At 37.2% G+C, this 15,013-nt stretch overlaps 1 protein-coding gene across 1 annotated transcript in view; it reads left to right on the top strand.

Moving 5' to 3' along the window:
* LOC124795564 (kinesin-like protein KIF17) overlaps positions 1-15,013 on the top strand; it is a 190,007-nt gene that overhangs the window by 133,919 nt on the left and 41,075 nt on the right. Inside the window, exon 6 of the mRNA XM_047259637.1 lies at positions 11,207-11,346. Coding sequence (XP_047115593.1) covers positions 11,207-11,346 — 140 coding nt within the window. The remainder of the gene's footprint in view (positions 1-11,206; positions 11,347-15,013) is intronic.

Raw genomic sequence — 15,013 nt, 5'->3', positions numbered from 1 at the left:
ACAGGAGTCATACCACACAATATCCACCAGTACATCAATGCAATACAGCTACATCCAAACATATATATACAACTACAGAAATCCGTAATTATTGATACATGTTCAATTACCCGAAAGTTCCTAAATGCAATATAACACATACCGTACAGTTAAAAGGAAGTGACGCTTGATCAAGGTCCGCGTCACTCCATTTTTAACCGGACTTAACGTCTGAGAAAGTGAAGGAAATAATAATAATTTTACTGTTGTTCAGCTGATTACAGCAATAGACAAAGTCAAGAGCATATATTTCTACATTAACTACTATATCGATGTAAATTGGTTTACATAAAATAGGTACACATTAGATTACAGTATTTTCATCTTCAAAGAATTCATCAGTGGTGTAAAACGGATTGTTCACTAGTAGCTTGTATAATTTAGCTTTAAATATATTTACAGGCAGTTCTTTAAAGTCAGCACTTAGTCTATTAAACATCCTTAGTCCAAGAACTAGGTAAGAGTTATGTGATTTTGATAATCTATGATGTGGTATGTCTACAGATGTTCTGTTTCTAGTATTATGGCTATGAATATCACTTCTCAACACAAAATTAGACACATTTATTTATTTATTTATTCATCCGTGGAACAATAAATATTGTATGGATGTCGTCAGATTACAACACATGAGCACACATTTACATTTACAATTAAACAGGTTTCTCATATTTTGTGTAGTTTTTATAACTAGTCATACACATAATTATAATTACATAATATTTTGGTGATAATGTCATATGTTGCTAATAATCTACATCTATGTTAAATATTCGTTTACAGTATAACAACTTTTACTTACTAAAAAGGTTTTAAGCTTTTGTCTGAAAGTGAGGGGCTCATTTATTTCTTTAATTTCTTGTGGTAATTTGTTGTACAGTTTTATCCCATTGTAAAATATACTTTTTTGCGTCTTTGCCTTGTTCTTTCTATCTAGATGGATGTGGTGACAAGCTCTTGTTTCATGGTCATGTATTAGGCTGTTTGTGTTGTACATGTTAAGATTTTTCTTAATGAACATTATGTTCTGAAAGATATACTCACAAGAAACAGTTAGAATTCCTAGCTTTCTAAATAATTCTAGACAGTGGGCCCTGTTGTTGCTATTTGTTATTATCCTTATGGCTCTTTTTTGTACTTTGAACACAGTTTGTATGTTACTGGCACTTGTTCCCCAAAACATGATCCCATAGCTGAGGACTGAGTGTAGATATCCATAAAATGTTATTTTAAGACAGGTATTATTGCATACCGGTGCAAGGATTCTAAGAGCATAGCATGCTGTGGATAATTTCTTTGCCAAAATGTTGAGATGGTTTGTCCATTTCAATGGCTGTCTACATTCATCCCTAAGAATTTGGTACTTGTTACACATTCTAATTATTATTATTAACTTTTATTCTAGTGGCATTGTGTTTTTTGTCCAATTGGAAGTTAATATAGTTAGTTTTCTTTACATTTAGGGTTACTTTATTTTTTAATTACCAGTTGTGGACATCATTGAGAGCCTCGTTTGCTCTTTCTGAGAGTTATGTTGGATTTTCACCTGTTATTACTATGTTGCTATCATCAGCAAAAAGTATTTTTTTGCCATGTCTGATACTTTGTGGGAAGTCGTTAATGTATATAAGAAACAATATTGGGCCTAATACACTTCCCTGTGGGACGCCTATATTCACATTTTCTGGGTCAGACAGGTGTTTTATAAGGGAATTGTTTTAAACTTGTGATATCTCAACTCGTTGAACTCTGTTTTCCAAGTATGATTTGAACCACTTCTTTGTCACACCTCTTATTCCTATTTGCCCTAATTTATGAAGTAAGATTTTGTGGTCAACTGTATCAAAGGCCTTGGACAAGTCTAAAAAGATACCACTTACATTTTCACCTTTGTCCAGTGCTTCTAAAATTACTTTAGTGAACTGTGCTATAGCATATTGTGTGCCTTTTCCGGGCCTAAAACCAAATTGGTCATTGGAAAGAAGCTTATATTTATTCAGGTAATTTAGCAGTCTCTTTTTGACTAGTATTTCTATTATTTTAGAAATGATAGACAGTATAGAGATCGGCCTGTAGTTCTCTACATTTTCCACATCTCTGTTTTTAAGGATAGGTATAACTTTTGCTTATTTTAGGTACTCCGGAAAGTATTCAGATTCGAAAGATTCATTAATTATGTCTGTTAATGGGCCCTTTATGGAGTCTATACATTCTTTAATTACGCAGACTGGGATTTCATCAAGTCCTACTGAAGTTTTATTTTTTAGTTGGTGTACTACTAGTGCCACTTCCCTTTCTGTAGTTGGCAAGAGCACCATTGAGTTTGTTGGCTGGTTCTGAGTAGGTAAATCATACGTATCTGGAAATTTCTGCTGTAATTTTTTTGCAATACTACTGAAATATGAGTTTACAAAATCAGCTAATTTTTTAGGGTTACCTACTGGTACATCTTTGTTTTTAATATGTGAATTGAGGTCCTTTTTAGCAGAGTTAGATGTTTCCTGATTGACGATGTTCCAGGCTGCTTTGCTCTTGTTTTCAGCTTCAAGTAATATTTTGTTGTTTGAAAGTTTTTTTGCAGCTAGCAACACCTTTCTGTAAATTTTCCTGTACTTTTTGTAGGATTGCAGAACTTCTGGGTTAGATTGATTATTTTTTATGGAGTTGAGATATCTAGGAGTTTCTGAGGATTTTTTGATACCTGTAGTCACCCACTGATTTCTCTTTGTAGTTTTAATTTGATAAAGAGTTTTGGGAAACATCTCTTCAAATCTGAGTTTAAAAATTGACATGAACTTGATAAATTTCTGATTTGCATTGGTTTCTGCATAGACTTCCCTCCAATCTTCATATTCTAGCTGGGATTTAAACTGATGCAGGGCTGATTTGTAAAACATTCTTTTGTATGTACAAAGTTTAGGAGGAGTTTCTACATGAATGTTAGTTTTTAAGATCTGGCAGAGGTGGTCTGATAGGCCCAGGTTTTGGACAACAATATGACATTTTTTACTATCAATATCTGTAGCTACATGATCTATAGATGAGGAGGATTCTTTCGTTATTCTAGTTGGACAATTAACAAGGGAGGATATTCCGTAACAGCTTAGAATATTCACATATATGTTGCTAGCCTTATCAGGCTTCATCATATTAATGTTTAATCACCACAGATAATTACATTTGCTTTTGGTCCAGAAACCTTGTCTAAGCTTTGATTCAGTTTTGAGAAAAATATATCAATGTCTCCACTAGGAGAGCGGTACACACAAAATATGACTAATTTTTTTGCTATGCCAGGTCCTATTATTTCAACAGCGGAAAGTTCGAAATGTTTGTCCTCACCTAGATCTAAAAGATCATATCTTACTTTAAATGACATACCTTTTTTTACATAGATACATGAACCTCCACCATTCATTGAGATTCTGCTATAGTAACATGCAAGGTCAAATGAGGCTAATGCAATGTGTTCAATTTGCTTCCCTTTGCACCAGTGTTCAGTGATACACAAAATTTGGCTATCAAATTTTTCCAATTCTACTTCTAGCAGTTGTGCTTTGTTCTTTATGGCTTGAATGTTTTGGTGATACACTGTTAGGCATTTGTTTTCACTTATCTTGGTGGCACCTTTTCCTTTAGACCTGATGTTAAAAATTCTTTCAGAAGAGCTGGTGGCATTGTTATTCTTCTGTTGATTACAGTGGAGGTGAGTCTGTTGCCGGTTTGACTTGGAAGTTGGTGTATCTGAGGGTATCTGCCTTATGTTAGTCTTGTAACTGAGGCCGGGTACCAAAAATCCTGCAGAGTTGAAAGTTTCCTGGTTCTTGTGCTTCTTCTGTTTGCTTCTGTTACTGATGATGATGGTGAAGCTGGTGAAAAGTCTTTCACTGTTGAAGACTGAGGAGCAGCCAATACTGATGAAAGGTGAGGTGAGTCTGTTGGCACATCAGGCATTTTTTTCTTGTTAATGATGCAGTTGCGTAGTATGTAGCTGCTTCTGGTGAAGCTGCTTTGGAAACTTCTGTCCTAGTTGAATCATTTATCTCAGCTGTTTTTGACAAAGGGGAGATTCTAGTGCTGGACCTGTTGTCAGTGATTCAGTTTCATTTTCTTGTTGGAAATTTTCAGTTGCTGTGTTTGGTGGTGGAAGTGGTATGGTCGTGCTATTCTTGTCCTTAACTGCCTTCACTGCATTAAGGATTTCTCGACTAATGAATGATTTTCCGAGTTTATTTCTGTGAAGCCCATGCCTTGTAAAATGACTTCTCTCTGTGGATGCTTCGTCCACATATGTGGCATTTGGGAGGCTTCGGCAGATTTTCTCAAATTTCCTATTAGTAACTGTGATTTCTTTGTTGACACAGGACTCTTCTATAAGATCATGTCTTTGTGGGATACTGGCAATAAAGAAGTTAACATCTGTAATTTTCTGTAATGTACTTCTTAGAGCTCTTGTGGCGAGTTTGCCCTCGTTCCTATAAACATCATTAGCACCTCCTATTATTAGACAGTTGCTTCCAAGCTTCAAAGAATGTTCACAGTCTTTTAAAACTTCGCGCAAAGGGGCCCCCGGTTTCGTTATTCCACTAACCTTGAATATAGTTTGCATGTTACACAAAATGTCGGCTAAGCCCTTTCCATGACTGTCTGAAAGTATGAAAATATCTTGTTTTTTCTTCTTACCTGTATTGGTAGATATCTTGTTTGCACGATAAGTATGTTCCATGTATTTTCTGGTATTTCCTTTCTTGTTATTACAGGACTTCGTAGGCCTACTGAAATGATTTGTGGTCGCTGCATTTGATGAAAGTACTTCCTTTCTTTGGCTCTTTTCACATATTTCATATTCATCACACGTTAAAAATTCAAACTTATTTGCTTGTGGGAGACGAAAGTTGTTTCCGTTACGATTAACACGACAAAACTTTTTAGGCCTAATAAAGTTACTGTTTTGTTCGTTTACAACCGTTTCACTACCCTTTGAATGGTCTATCACTTCTTCCAGCTTCTGTACACTATCTGTCACTGATTCAAGCTTCTCTACATATAGTTTAGCTAACATAAGATCATATTTTAATGAAGAAGTCGTGCATTCTTCTTCGCATTCCATTTGTAAACACACGATATGACGATAGTTACAGTGCACATTTCCACAGTCACAGGTCATGTTTTTTTCCTCTAAGACATTTAAAAATTGACGATGGATCCATTTCTGTGACCACGAACATAATTTAACACCATATTTCACCTTCTTACAGCATTTTACACACACAGGATTTAAAAACTCGTAATTTTCCGCGGATCGGTTTATTAGTACGTCTACATGCGCCGCCATCTTATGTCATTGTTTCTAATGTACATTGAAACATTGTAGATGGATAAGTTTACTACTGTAAGACACTGCAATTTAATAAACAGAGGTTTACAATGTTCTGTTTTATCAGAATCCATTATTATTCTTATTACTTTCTTCTGTAAAAGTAAAATGTCATTGACATGACAGCTACTACCCCACAGTAAAATTCCATAAGAGATGATGCTTTGGAAGAAGGCAAAATATGCTGATCTCACATAGTCATTGGGAATATGTCTTTTTAAATTTCAAAATAGATAAATAACTCTTGAAAGCCTAGCCAATATATTTTTAATGTGTGGTTCCCATATCAATTTATTGGCAATAGTAACACCTAAAAATTTAACAGTTTCTAATTCCTGGTAGTTAGGAATCTCTTTGAGGCTAAAGTAAAGTGTCTGGGTTTTGCTTTTATTTAGCAAGAAGCCATTGTCTTTGAACCAGAATGAGTAGATTTTTAAACATTCTAATATTCCTGGGGTCTTTGATGTACCTTCTTAAGATGAAAGTAGATAGAATGAAAGTAAGCAAAGCACACAAGTTTTTTTATATTTATGTCTCCTACATCTGACTTTATTCTCACAGCAAATACAAACTTGTTTAGGTTCTTAAGCAATTCTGTGGCATGCCCTTTCCAACTGAATTTATTATTGAGTTATAATCCCAGAAATTTAACACTGTCAACCTCTTCGATCTGCTTGTCTTCATATGTTATACTCATGCTGGAAGGAAATCTCTTACAGGTTCTGAACTACATATAGTGGGTCTTCTCAAAGTATAATGGTGAAGAATTGACTTTAAACCACTTATTAATGTCAGTGAAAACTTGATTAGCAGCTATTTCTAAATCTGTACTTGACTTGCTACTTATTGCAATGTTTGTATCATCTGCAAACAAAACAAACTTAGCATCTGGCAATGGGCTATTTGACCATGACATGCAACACCTAACATTAAATTTTGAAAATTGTCAGGGTAAAACATCTATCAGAACTGAGTACTGAAGGCCAATAAAACAATCAAAAACTGAGAAATTTAGGAGACTGCTCAAAGAAATAAATTGGATGGATGTTTACAGCATCCAAGACACAAATGGAAAATACAAAACATTCATTAATAAAGTTAGCACCTTATTTGAAAATTGTTTTCCCTGAAGGTCACTCAAACTAAGCAGAAGTCTAATAAGAAACCATGGATCACACAAGGGATAAAGATATCATGTGAGACAAAAAGGAAACTCTATCTGATATGTAGGGACACTTTTGATACTAGCGTTATAGCTCATTACAAAAATTACTGAAAAGTATTGAAGAAGGTTATCCAGAAATCTAAACACCTGCCATTATGAGAAGAAGATAAATCCATCCAGCAATAAAATAAAAACAATATGGGATATAGTTAGGACCAGAAATGAGGAGGAACAAATAGCTCTAAAAATAAATGAAACCCTGGTAACAAATGCATGTTGTATTGCAAACCATTTAAACAAGTATTTTGTCTCTGTTACTGATAGCATTGGGTTGTGAGGTTCAGTAAATAATGCAATGGAATATCTGAGACCAGTGCACACAAGCAATCTCAGTAAAATGGAATTGACACTTACTTCACCCAAAGAAATAGAATCCACCAGAAAAGTCGTTGAAATCAAAGCATTCTAGTGGTTATGATAACACATCAACAAAGTTAATAAAAGAGTGTTCATGTGAGCTTAGTCATATCTTAAGTTATTTGTGTAATCAATCACTTGTCACAGGAACATTCCTGGACTGGCATAAATATGTCGAAGTTATACAAAGAAATGCCATCAAATTACCGACCGATCTCAGTTTTACCAGCTTTTTCAAAAATCTTTGAAAAGGTTATGTTCAAGTGTCTACTTAAGAACCTTAGTGAAACTAACATTACAGCAAAAATGTTCTTCATTCATTGGACGACAAATTAGAGGAACTGGCATATTCTGTGACCTGTCAAAGGCGTTTGACTGTGTGAATCACAGCATTCTTTTCAGTAAATTAAAATATTATGGTGTCACTGGTAGTGCTGCAAAGTGGTTTCAGTCATATCTTACTAATAGAAAACAAAGGGTGTCATTATGTAACACTCCAGCAGTAGGCAATCAGACATCATCTGACTGGGAAGAAATTACATGTGGTGTTCCCCAAGATTCCATACTAGGTCCACTACTGTTTCTTGTATATATTAGTGACCTGTCATCTGTTACATTACCAGATGCCAAGTTTGTCTTATTTGCAGATGATACAAACATTGCAATAAATAGTAAATGAAATATAAATTTAGAAAGGGCAGCTAATCATATTTTTACTGACATTAATAAGTGGTTCATAGCCAATTCACTGACATTAAACTTTGAAAAGACCCACTATATGCAGTTCAGAACTTCCAAGAGATTTCCTTCTGGTGTGTGTATAAAATATGATGACATCGAAATAGGAGAAGTTGAGAGTGTAAAATTCTTGGGATTACAACTTCATAATAAATTCAGTTGGGAGCAACATACTAACGAACTGCTAAAGCGCCTAAACAAGTCTGTGTTTTTCAATGCAAATGATGTCAGATATAGGAGATATAAATATAAAAAAACAGGCATATTTTGCTTATTTTCACTCCATTATGTCATATGGTATCATATTATGAGGCAACTCCACAAACAGAGAAAAAATACACTCCTGGAAATGGAAAAAAGAACACATTGACACCGGTGTGTCAGACCCACCATACTTGCTCCGGACACTGCGAGAGGGCTGTACAAGCAATGATCACATGCATGGCACAGCAGACACACCAGGAACCGCGGTGTTGGCCGTCGAATGGCGCTAGCTGCGCAGCATTTGTGCACCGCCGTCGTCAGTGTCAGCCAGTTTGCCGTGGCATATGGAGCTCCATCGCAGTCTTTAACACTGGTAGCATGCCGCGACAGCGTGGACATGAACCGTATGTGCAGTTGACGGCCTTTGAGCGAGGGCGTATAGTGGGCATGCGGGAGGCCGGGTGGACGTACCGCCGAATTGCTCAACACGTGGGGCGTGAGGTCTCCACAGTACATCGATGTTGTCGCCAGTGGTCGGCGGAAGGTGCACGTGCCCGTCGACCTGGGACCGGACCACAGCGACGCACGGATGCACGCCAAGACCGTAGGATCCTACGCAGTGCCGTAGGGGACCGCACCGCCACTTCCCAGCAAATTAGGGACACTGTTGCTCCTGGGGTATCGGCGAGGACCATTCGCAACCGTCTCCATGAAGCTGGGCTACGGTCCCACACACCGTTAGGCTATCTTCCGCTCACGCCCCAACATCGTGCAGCCTGCCTCCAGTGTTGTCGCGACAGGCGTGAATGGAGGGACGAATGGAGACGTGTCGTCTTCAGCGATGAGAGTCGCTTCTGCCTTGGTGCCAATGATGGTCGTATGCGTGTTTGGCGCCGTGCAGGTGAGCGCCACAATCAGGACTGCATACGACCGAGGCACACAGGGCCAACACCCGGCATCATGGTGTGGGGAGCGATCTCCTACACTGGCCGTACACCACTGGTGATCGTCGAGGGGACACTGAATAGTGCACGGTACATCCAAACTGTCATCGAACCCATCGTTCTACCATTCCTAGACCGGCAAGGGAACTTGCTGTTCCAACAGGACAATGCACGTCCGCATGTATCCCGTGCCACCCAACGTGCTCTAGAAGGTGTAAGTCAACTACCCTGGCCAGCAAGATCTCCGGATCTGTCCCCCATTGAGCATGTTTGGGACTGGATGAAGCGTCGTCTCACGCGGTCTGCACGTCCAGCACGAACGCTGGTCCAACTGAGGCGCCAGGTGGAAATGGCATGGCAAGCCGTTCCACAGGACTACATCCAGCATCTCTACGATCGTCTCCATGGGAGAATAGCAGCCTGCATTGCTGCGAAAGGTGGATATACACTGTACTAGTGCTGACATTGTGCATGCTCTGTTGCCTGTGTCTATGTGCCTGTGGTTCTGTCAGTGTGATCATGTGATGTATCTGACCCCAGGAATGTGTCAATAAAGCTTCCCCTTCCTGGGACAATGAATTCACGGTGTTCTTATTTCAATTTCCAGGAGTGTATTTAGAGTACAGAAGCGTATAATAAGAGTAATGAGTAGTGTAAATCCATGAACATCATGTCAAAACCTATTCAAAGAATTGGGCATATTAACCACAGCTTCTCAGTATATTTATTCCTTAATGAAGTTTGTTGTAAATAATACATATCTTTTTCTAACTAATTGCTTAGTACACAGTACACAGTATCAATACTAGGAATAAGAAAAATATACATAAAGATTTAAAATCAGTTACTCTTGCCCAGAAAGGAGTCCAGTATTCAGCAACGCATATTTTCAATAAGTTACCAGCAATCATTAAGAGTTTAGTTTCAGACAAGGCACAATTTAAACATAATTTAAAAGAATTTTTGGTGACCAACTCTTTCTGTTCTATCCATGAGTTTCTCAACAAGTGCAGTAGACCATTTTAATGAAAATTTATTATACTTTAATTTTTGACAATACTTGGTTGTAACAGCCAAGTAACTACCTACTGTGTGAATGATGGATGTATGGAAAGCAAATGTAAGTCTTAAGTCTGTAAATAGTGGAAGTTTAATTTTAAATCTTGTACATAATCTGACTGTTCTTAACTGAGGATCACTGAAATGAATAACTTTAATTTTTGACAATTCTTGGTTGTAATAGCCAAGAAACTAGCAAATGTCTGAATGATGGATTTAATGAAAGCAGATGTAAGTATTAAACCTGTAAATATTAGAAGTTTAAATTTAATTCATGTACATAATTTTACTGTTTATCGGCTGAGGATCATTAAAATTAATGAAACTCAAGTTTTTCTAATTACATTTTTGTAATGTGTTTGTCTGACATGTTCCACACCTAGGAGCATTCCCTCTTTTATGGGTCTATGGAATGAATAATTAATCTAATCTAATCTAAAAGATGAGAGATCATTAATATACACAAGAAAAAGCAATGGACCCAAAATGAAACCTTGAGGAACATCACATGTAATTAATTCCCAGTCAGATGAAGACTGACTGCTTACTGCACAGGTATTTCGCAACGACACCCTTTGTTTTCTGTTAGATAAGACTCAAACCATTTTGCAGCATTGCCGGTGACACCATAATACTCTAATTTACTTAGGAGAATGTTGTGGTTCACACAGTCAAAGGCTTTTGACGGGTCACAGAAAATGCCAGTAGCCTGTAATTTATTATCTAATGAATTAAGGAAACACACACATTCATTCACACAAGCAAGCACACCTCACACACACATAATCACCATCTTTGGCAGCTCATACTGGAATGCTTGTTAAAAAATAGGTGGTGTGGAAAAGTCTTTGCTTTTAACCACATCGGAGAAGAAGAGTGACATCTTTATACACAACTCTAGAGGAAAAATTACCTTTTATCCCATTATTTAAGCTGTCAGTGCCCCAGAAAGGAGTTCAGTGTGCAGCAATAAAAATTTTTGATCATGCGCCTAACATCTTAAAAAGTGTGACAAGTGCCACAGCATGTATTAAATCTAACTTAAAATTTTTTCTTCTTGACAACTCCTTTTATTCTATTGATGAATTTCTATTTAAACATTGATATGATGGGAGGGTGGATGCAGGAGCACACACACTTTGCATTAGTGCAAGTTTCATGTTCTTTGCACTGGATATATTCATTTTCTGTTATGTCACTATATAGTTTCTTATATTACACTTTGCTTAAGTACATTAATACAACTACTTTTCTTTGTTGCAGGAACAACAGGTGACAGACTGAAGGAAGCTACAAAAATAAATCTTTCATTGTCAGCTCTAGGAAATGTGATATCATCATTGGTAGATGGAAAATCAAAGTATATACCATATCGCGATTCAAAATTAACGAGGTTATTGCAAGTAAGGAAATTCAGCTTATCATGCAGACAATATGACATGTTTTAGTATTATAGTAGGAGGCCATAAATGAAAAATTTAACATTTGATCCTGAATATAAATTTGTTATACTATCGTTGGCAGCAGCAGCATAGTGGTGTAGATAAAATTCCATGGTTACAGTACATATCTGACAAATAAGAAGGCTTTTCACTGTTTGACTTCTGAACTTTCATCAGAAAATTATTTCAAGATATTTTGAGATAAGTATATATCTATCCATACTATTTCAGATACAAATAGTCCAATACAGTCTACACTTTCTTTCAAAAAAAGTTAGCTGAAACAACTCACTACAGTACAACCTAAGGAAATTGTAAGGGACTTGTGGCCTTTATGAGTCATTATATAAAATTACACCACACAATGTCTGGCAAAAAACGTAAAACACCCAGAAGACATGATTGAACATCAATGTCACTGTGTACACATACACCCCATCAGCTGGTATGTAAATGATGAGAATTGCTATTCTCTGTGGCAGGTAGAATGGCCATTAGAGTGCCTTAGTGTTGTTCATGTTAAGTGTTGTTGTAGGCATGATAGGGCACATGAGAGGCACAGACAATGTCGTATGTGATGGACATGAAGATGCTGCATACTCATGTGCGACAAGTTTGAAACAGACTTCATTAAGGGAAACAGACTTCATTAAGGGTCTTCATATAGTTCACTGCTAGTTTGTGCAATATCCAGATTTGTGGGACATTTGGATGTGACAGTGGCCCAATGCTGGACCACATGGGAATATGAAGTAAGCATAGTTGTCAAAGTTCTGTCAGTGACATCTGACCGTTGCAATGGATGATCACCATATTGTGCACCAAGCACATAATAATCCCATCTCATCTGCATCTGCCTGTGAGAACAAGTATTAGAATCTCTGAAACATTTTATACCATCCCATATTATTGGTTAGAGACTGGCAGCAGCTGGACTAGAGTTACTATCCTATTTGTGTACTAGTGATACCATCATAGCACACAACACAGTGGCTGTGCTGGAACAATGCTGTGACTTGGATCCATAGAGTGCTGCTGAATGGCATCTCATTGTGGGTGGCGCAAATCATTGATCTGCCCTGCCCCAGATGACCATTATTGGCAAGTATGGCAGTGACCTACGGAGAGATCCTAATTCTTTGGAGAGGTACAGTGAGGATACTCTTGGTGCTACAGAGTGGGGAGCTATTGGGTGTGACTTCAGATAATAAGTGGTGCTGGTTGAGGGCACACTGATGGCACAACAGTATCCCATGGATGTACTGCATTCTCATGTGTAGTGTGGTTCAATTTTCAATGAGACAATGCTCATTCACACATGGCACATGTCTCTATGAACTGTCTGTGTGAGGCTGAGGTTCTCCTGTAGCCAGTAAGATCCTCAAATCTGTCTCTGATGAAATGTGTGTGTGACCATCTTGGGTGGCATTTCCATTCCAGTGGCAGTTTAAGGATATGAAGGACCACTTGCAACAGTTGTGGGCCAGCTTGCCTCAGTAGAGGACACCGTAGCCAACTGAATTAGTTCATACATCCAGCCCATAATGCATGAAGCAAAATCATACTGATAAATTCGAACTTATTGCCAAGTTATTTGAAAATTTGACTCATTTTTGTAATGGCTGCAGTGACATCACATACTCCATCAACTCGTGAAGTGTCATTTTGTTTCCTCCTCCCCTTCAGAGTATTTCACTTTGAGGTGTTCTTCTTATTGTAGGTTGACTTAAAATGTTTTATATATTGCAAGATGCCTAGTCCTTAATCATTTCCATGTAATAACAGTTACCTTCTTTTCTGAATTTTCCAGCCACTATCTTATTTTCTCTTGATTTTGTGGTCCTTCTATGCATTGCCACGTATGTAACCACTGACTTCATTTCCAATTGCAGGGGGATGAGGGCTATAAGAGAGCTTCTACATTTAAATAACTCACTATGAAATCACAAAACATTGTTTCCACAATTCTTTATATTCAAATAAGTAATCAACTCACAACAATTGATAATTAACAAAGTTTTTCAGATAATATGTTTATACATGATGCTTCAGTGCTTTACTGAAACCATATGTTCATTCTTAACTCCAGATAGCACGGCATAGAGTCTATATAACAGCATTAATTTTTCTTTAGTGCTTTACCATTGTTGTCAGGCCCCTTTTTTCTTTGGAGTCCACAGCAAGCCCAATGCATAACAACAAAGTGCAAGTGACACTTCATTGGCCAGTCCAAATTATGCCATTGTCACTTTCTACAGTGTGCCTGCATTTTTCTTTCTAACAGCTGCACATAAATTCCAACAAACATGTAAAGCATTTTTGGTCTAGTAAAAGGAAAGTGAGAGTGAGGCCATGATTTATAGCAACGTGCACCCCTACAGATTCACCCATTGAGGTGAAAGATGTTGTGTGGAATAACTTATACAGCTAGAGACAGAGTCACTTATTTTATAAGCAAGCCATAGATTAATTTCACTTTTATATTGAGGTCTCATGTTACCTAAATTCAGTGCATTTCTTTCAACATCAGATTGATACACACAGTCATCATCAATTTTCTTACATTAGTCACCAGAGCGTAAACCCATTTGGTTTCTGACCGTGTAAAGATTTCTGTCTTTTTACTTCAGAAAGACAGTATCATACAATTAAACTTAATTAAACCAGAGGCAGTTTCTCTTTCGTCTGTAGATTCACCTAACCTCATGTATAGGTTCCCTTTTTCCTAGGTAAACCTACACTCTTATCCCCCTATCTCTCTACAAATCCAGATATCTCGATACACCTCACCTTCATGCTTACAACCATGTGCCTAATCTCTGAGGATATGGCTTTTATAATTTCTAATATTGAAGATTTCTTCTCCACACAGTGACCTTATCCAAAATCTGTGTAAAATATTAATTTCTTACTGCCCTCTTTTCTCTGATCACCCCTATTTCTCAACCTGTTATTACTTATGTGTTACACATGCGCCTCTGGAAAAAATTCATCTTATCTTGCTTTCCATGTTTACAAATCTCAGAATTGTTCTTGTTTAACATGCATTAGAGAAGGGAAAGTCTACAGAACCAAGTCCTGCTAAGTCCATATGCCTAAACTACTTTGGAGATCACTTCCCTGCTTTCATTTAGTGTACTTTCTTAGTTTTATATTTCAATTTTTGCTGCATTCTCATCTAAGTGTCTGGTCAGATACACTGAATATGCTGCATTGCTTTCACAAGGTAAGTGCTCCTTCATTGTGTATATATATCCATATACATAGATATGTAATTAAAGAAAGTCGTTTAGGTCCTTCCTTCCTTAGATCTGTGTGTCCTTAGGTATTGGTTCCCTCTTTCATAGGTAAACCTACCCTCTCATCCTCCTACCTCTCTACAAATCTGGATACACTCCACCTTCATGCTTACAATCTTATACCTAGTCTCTGACTGTAGGGATTTTACCATTTCTAATGTTGAAGATATCTCCTCTGCAAAGTGATCTTACCCAAAATCTATATAAAATTTTAGTTTCTTACTTCTTTTCTCTCATCAATCCTACTTCTCAACCTTTTAATGTCTATGCATTACATAAGTTTCTCTAATACCTTAGCTTATATTAGTATGTCACTTTGTAATTTCTTC

Source organism: Schistocerca piceifrons, chromosome 4, assembly GCF_021461385.2.
Source record: "Schistocerca piceifrons isolate TAMUIC-IGC-003096 chromosome 4, iqSchPice1.1, whole genome shotgun sequence".
NCBI classification, from domain to species: Eukaryota; Metazoa; Arthropoda; class Insecta; order Orthoptera; family Acrididae; genus Schistocerca; species Schistocerca piceifrons.
The sequence above is the reverse complement of the archived record's forward strand: the minus strand, read 5'-3'. Positions and strand labels throughout refer to the sequence as shown.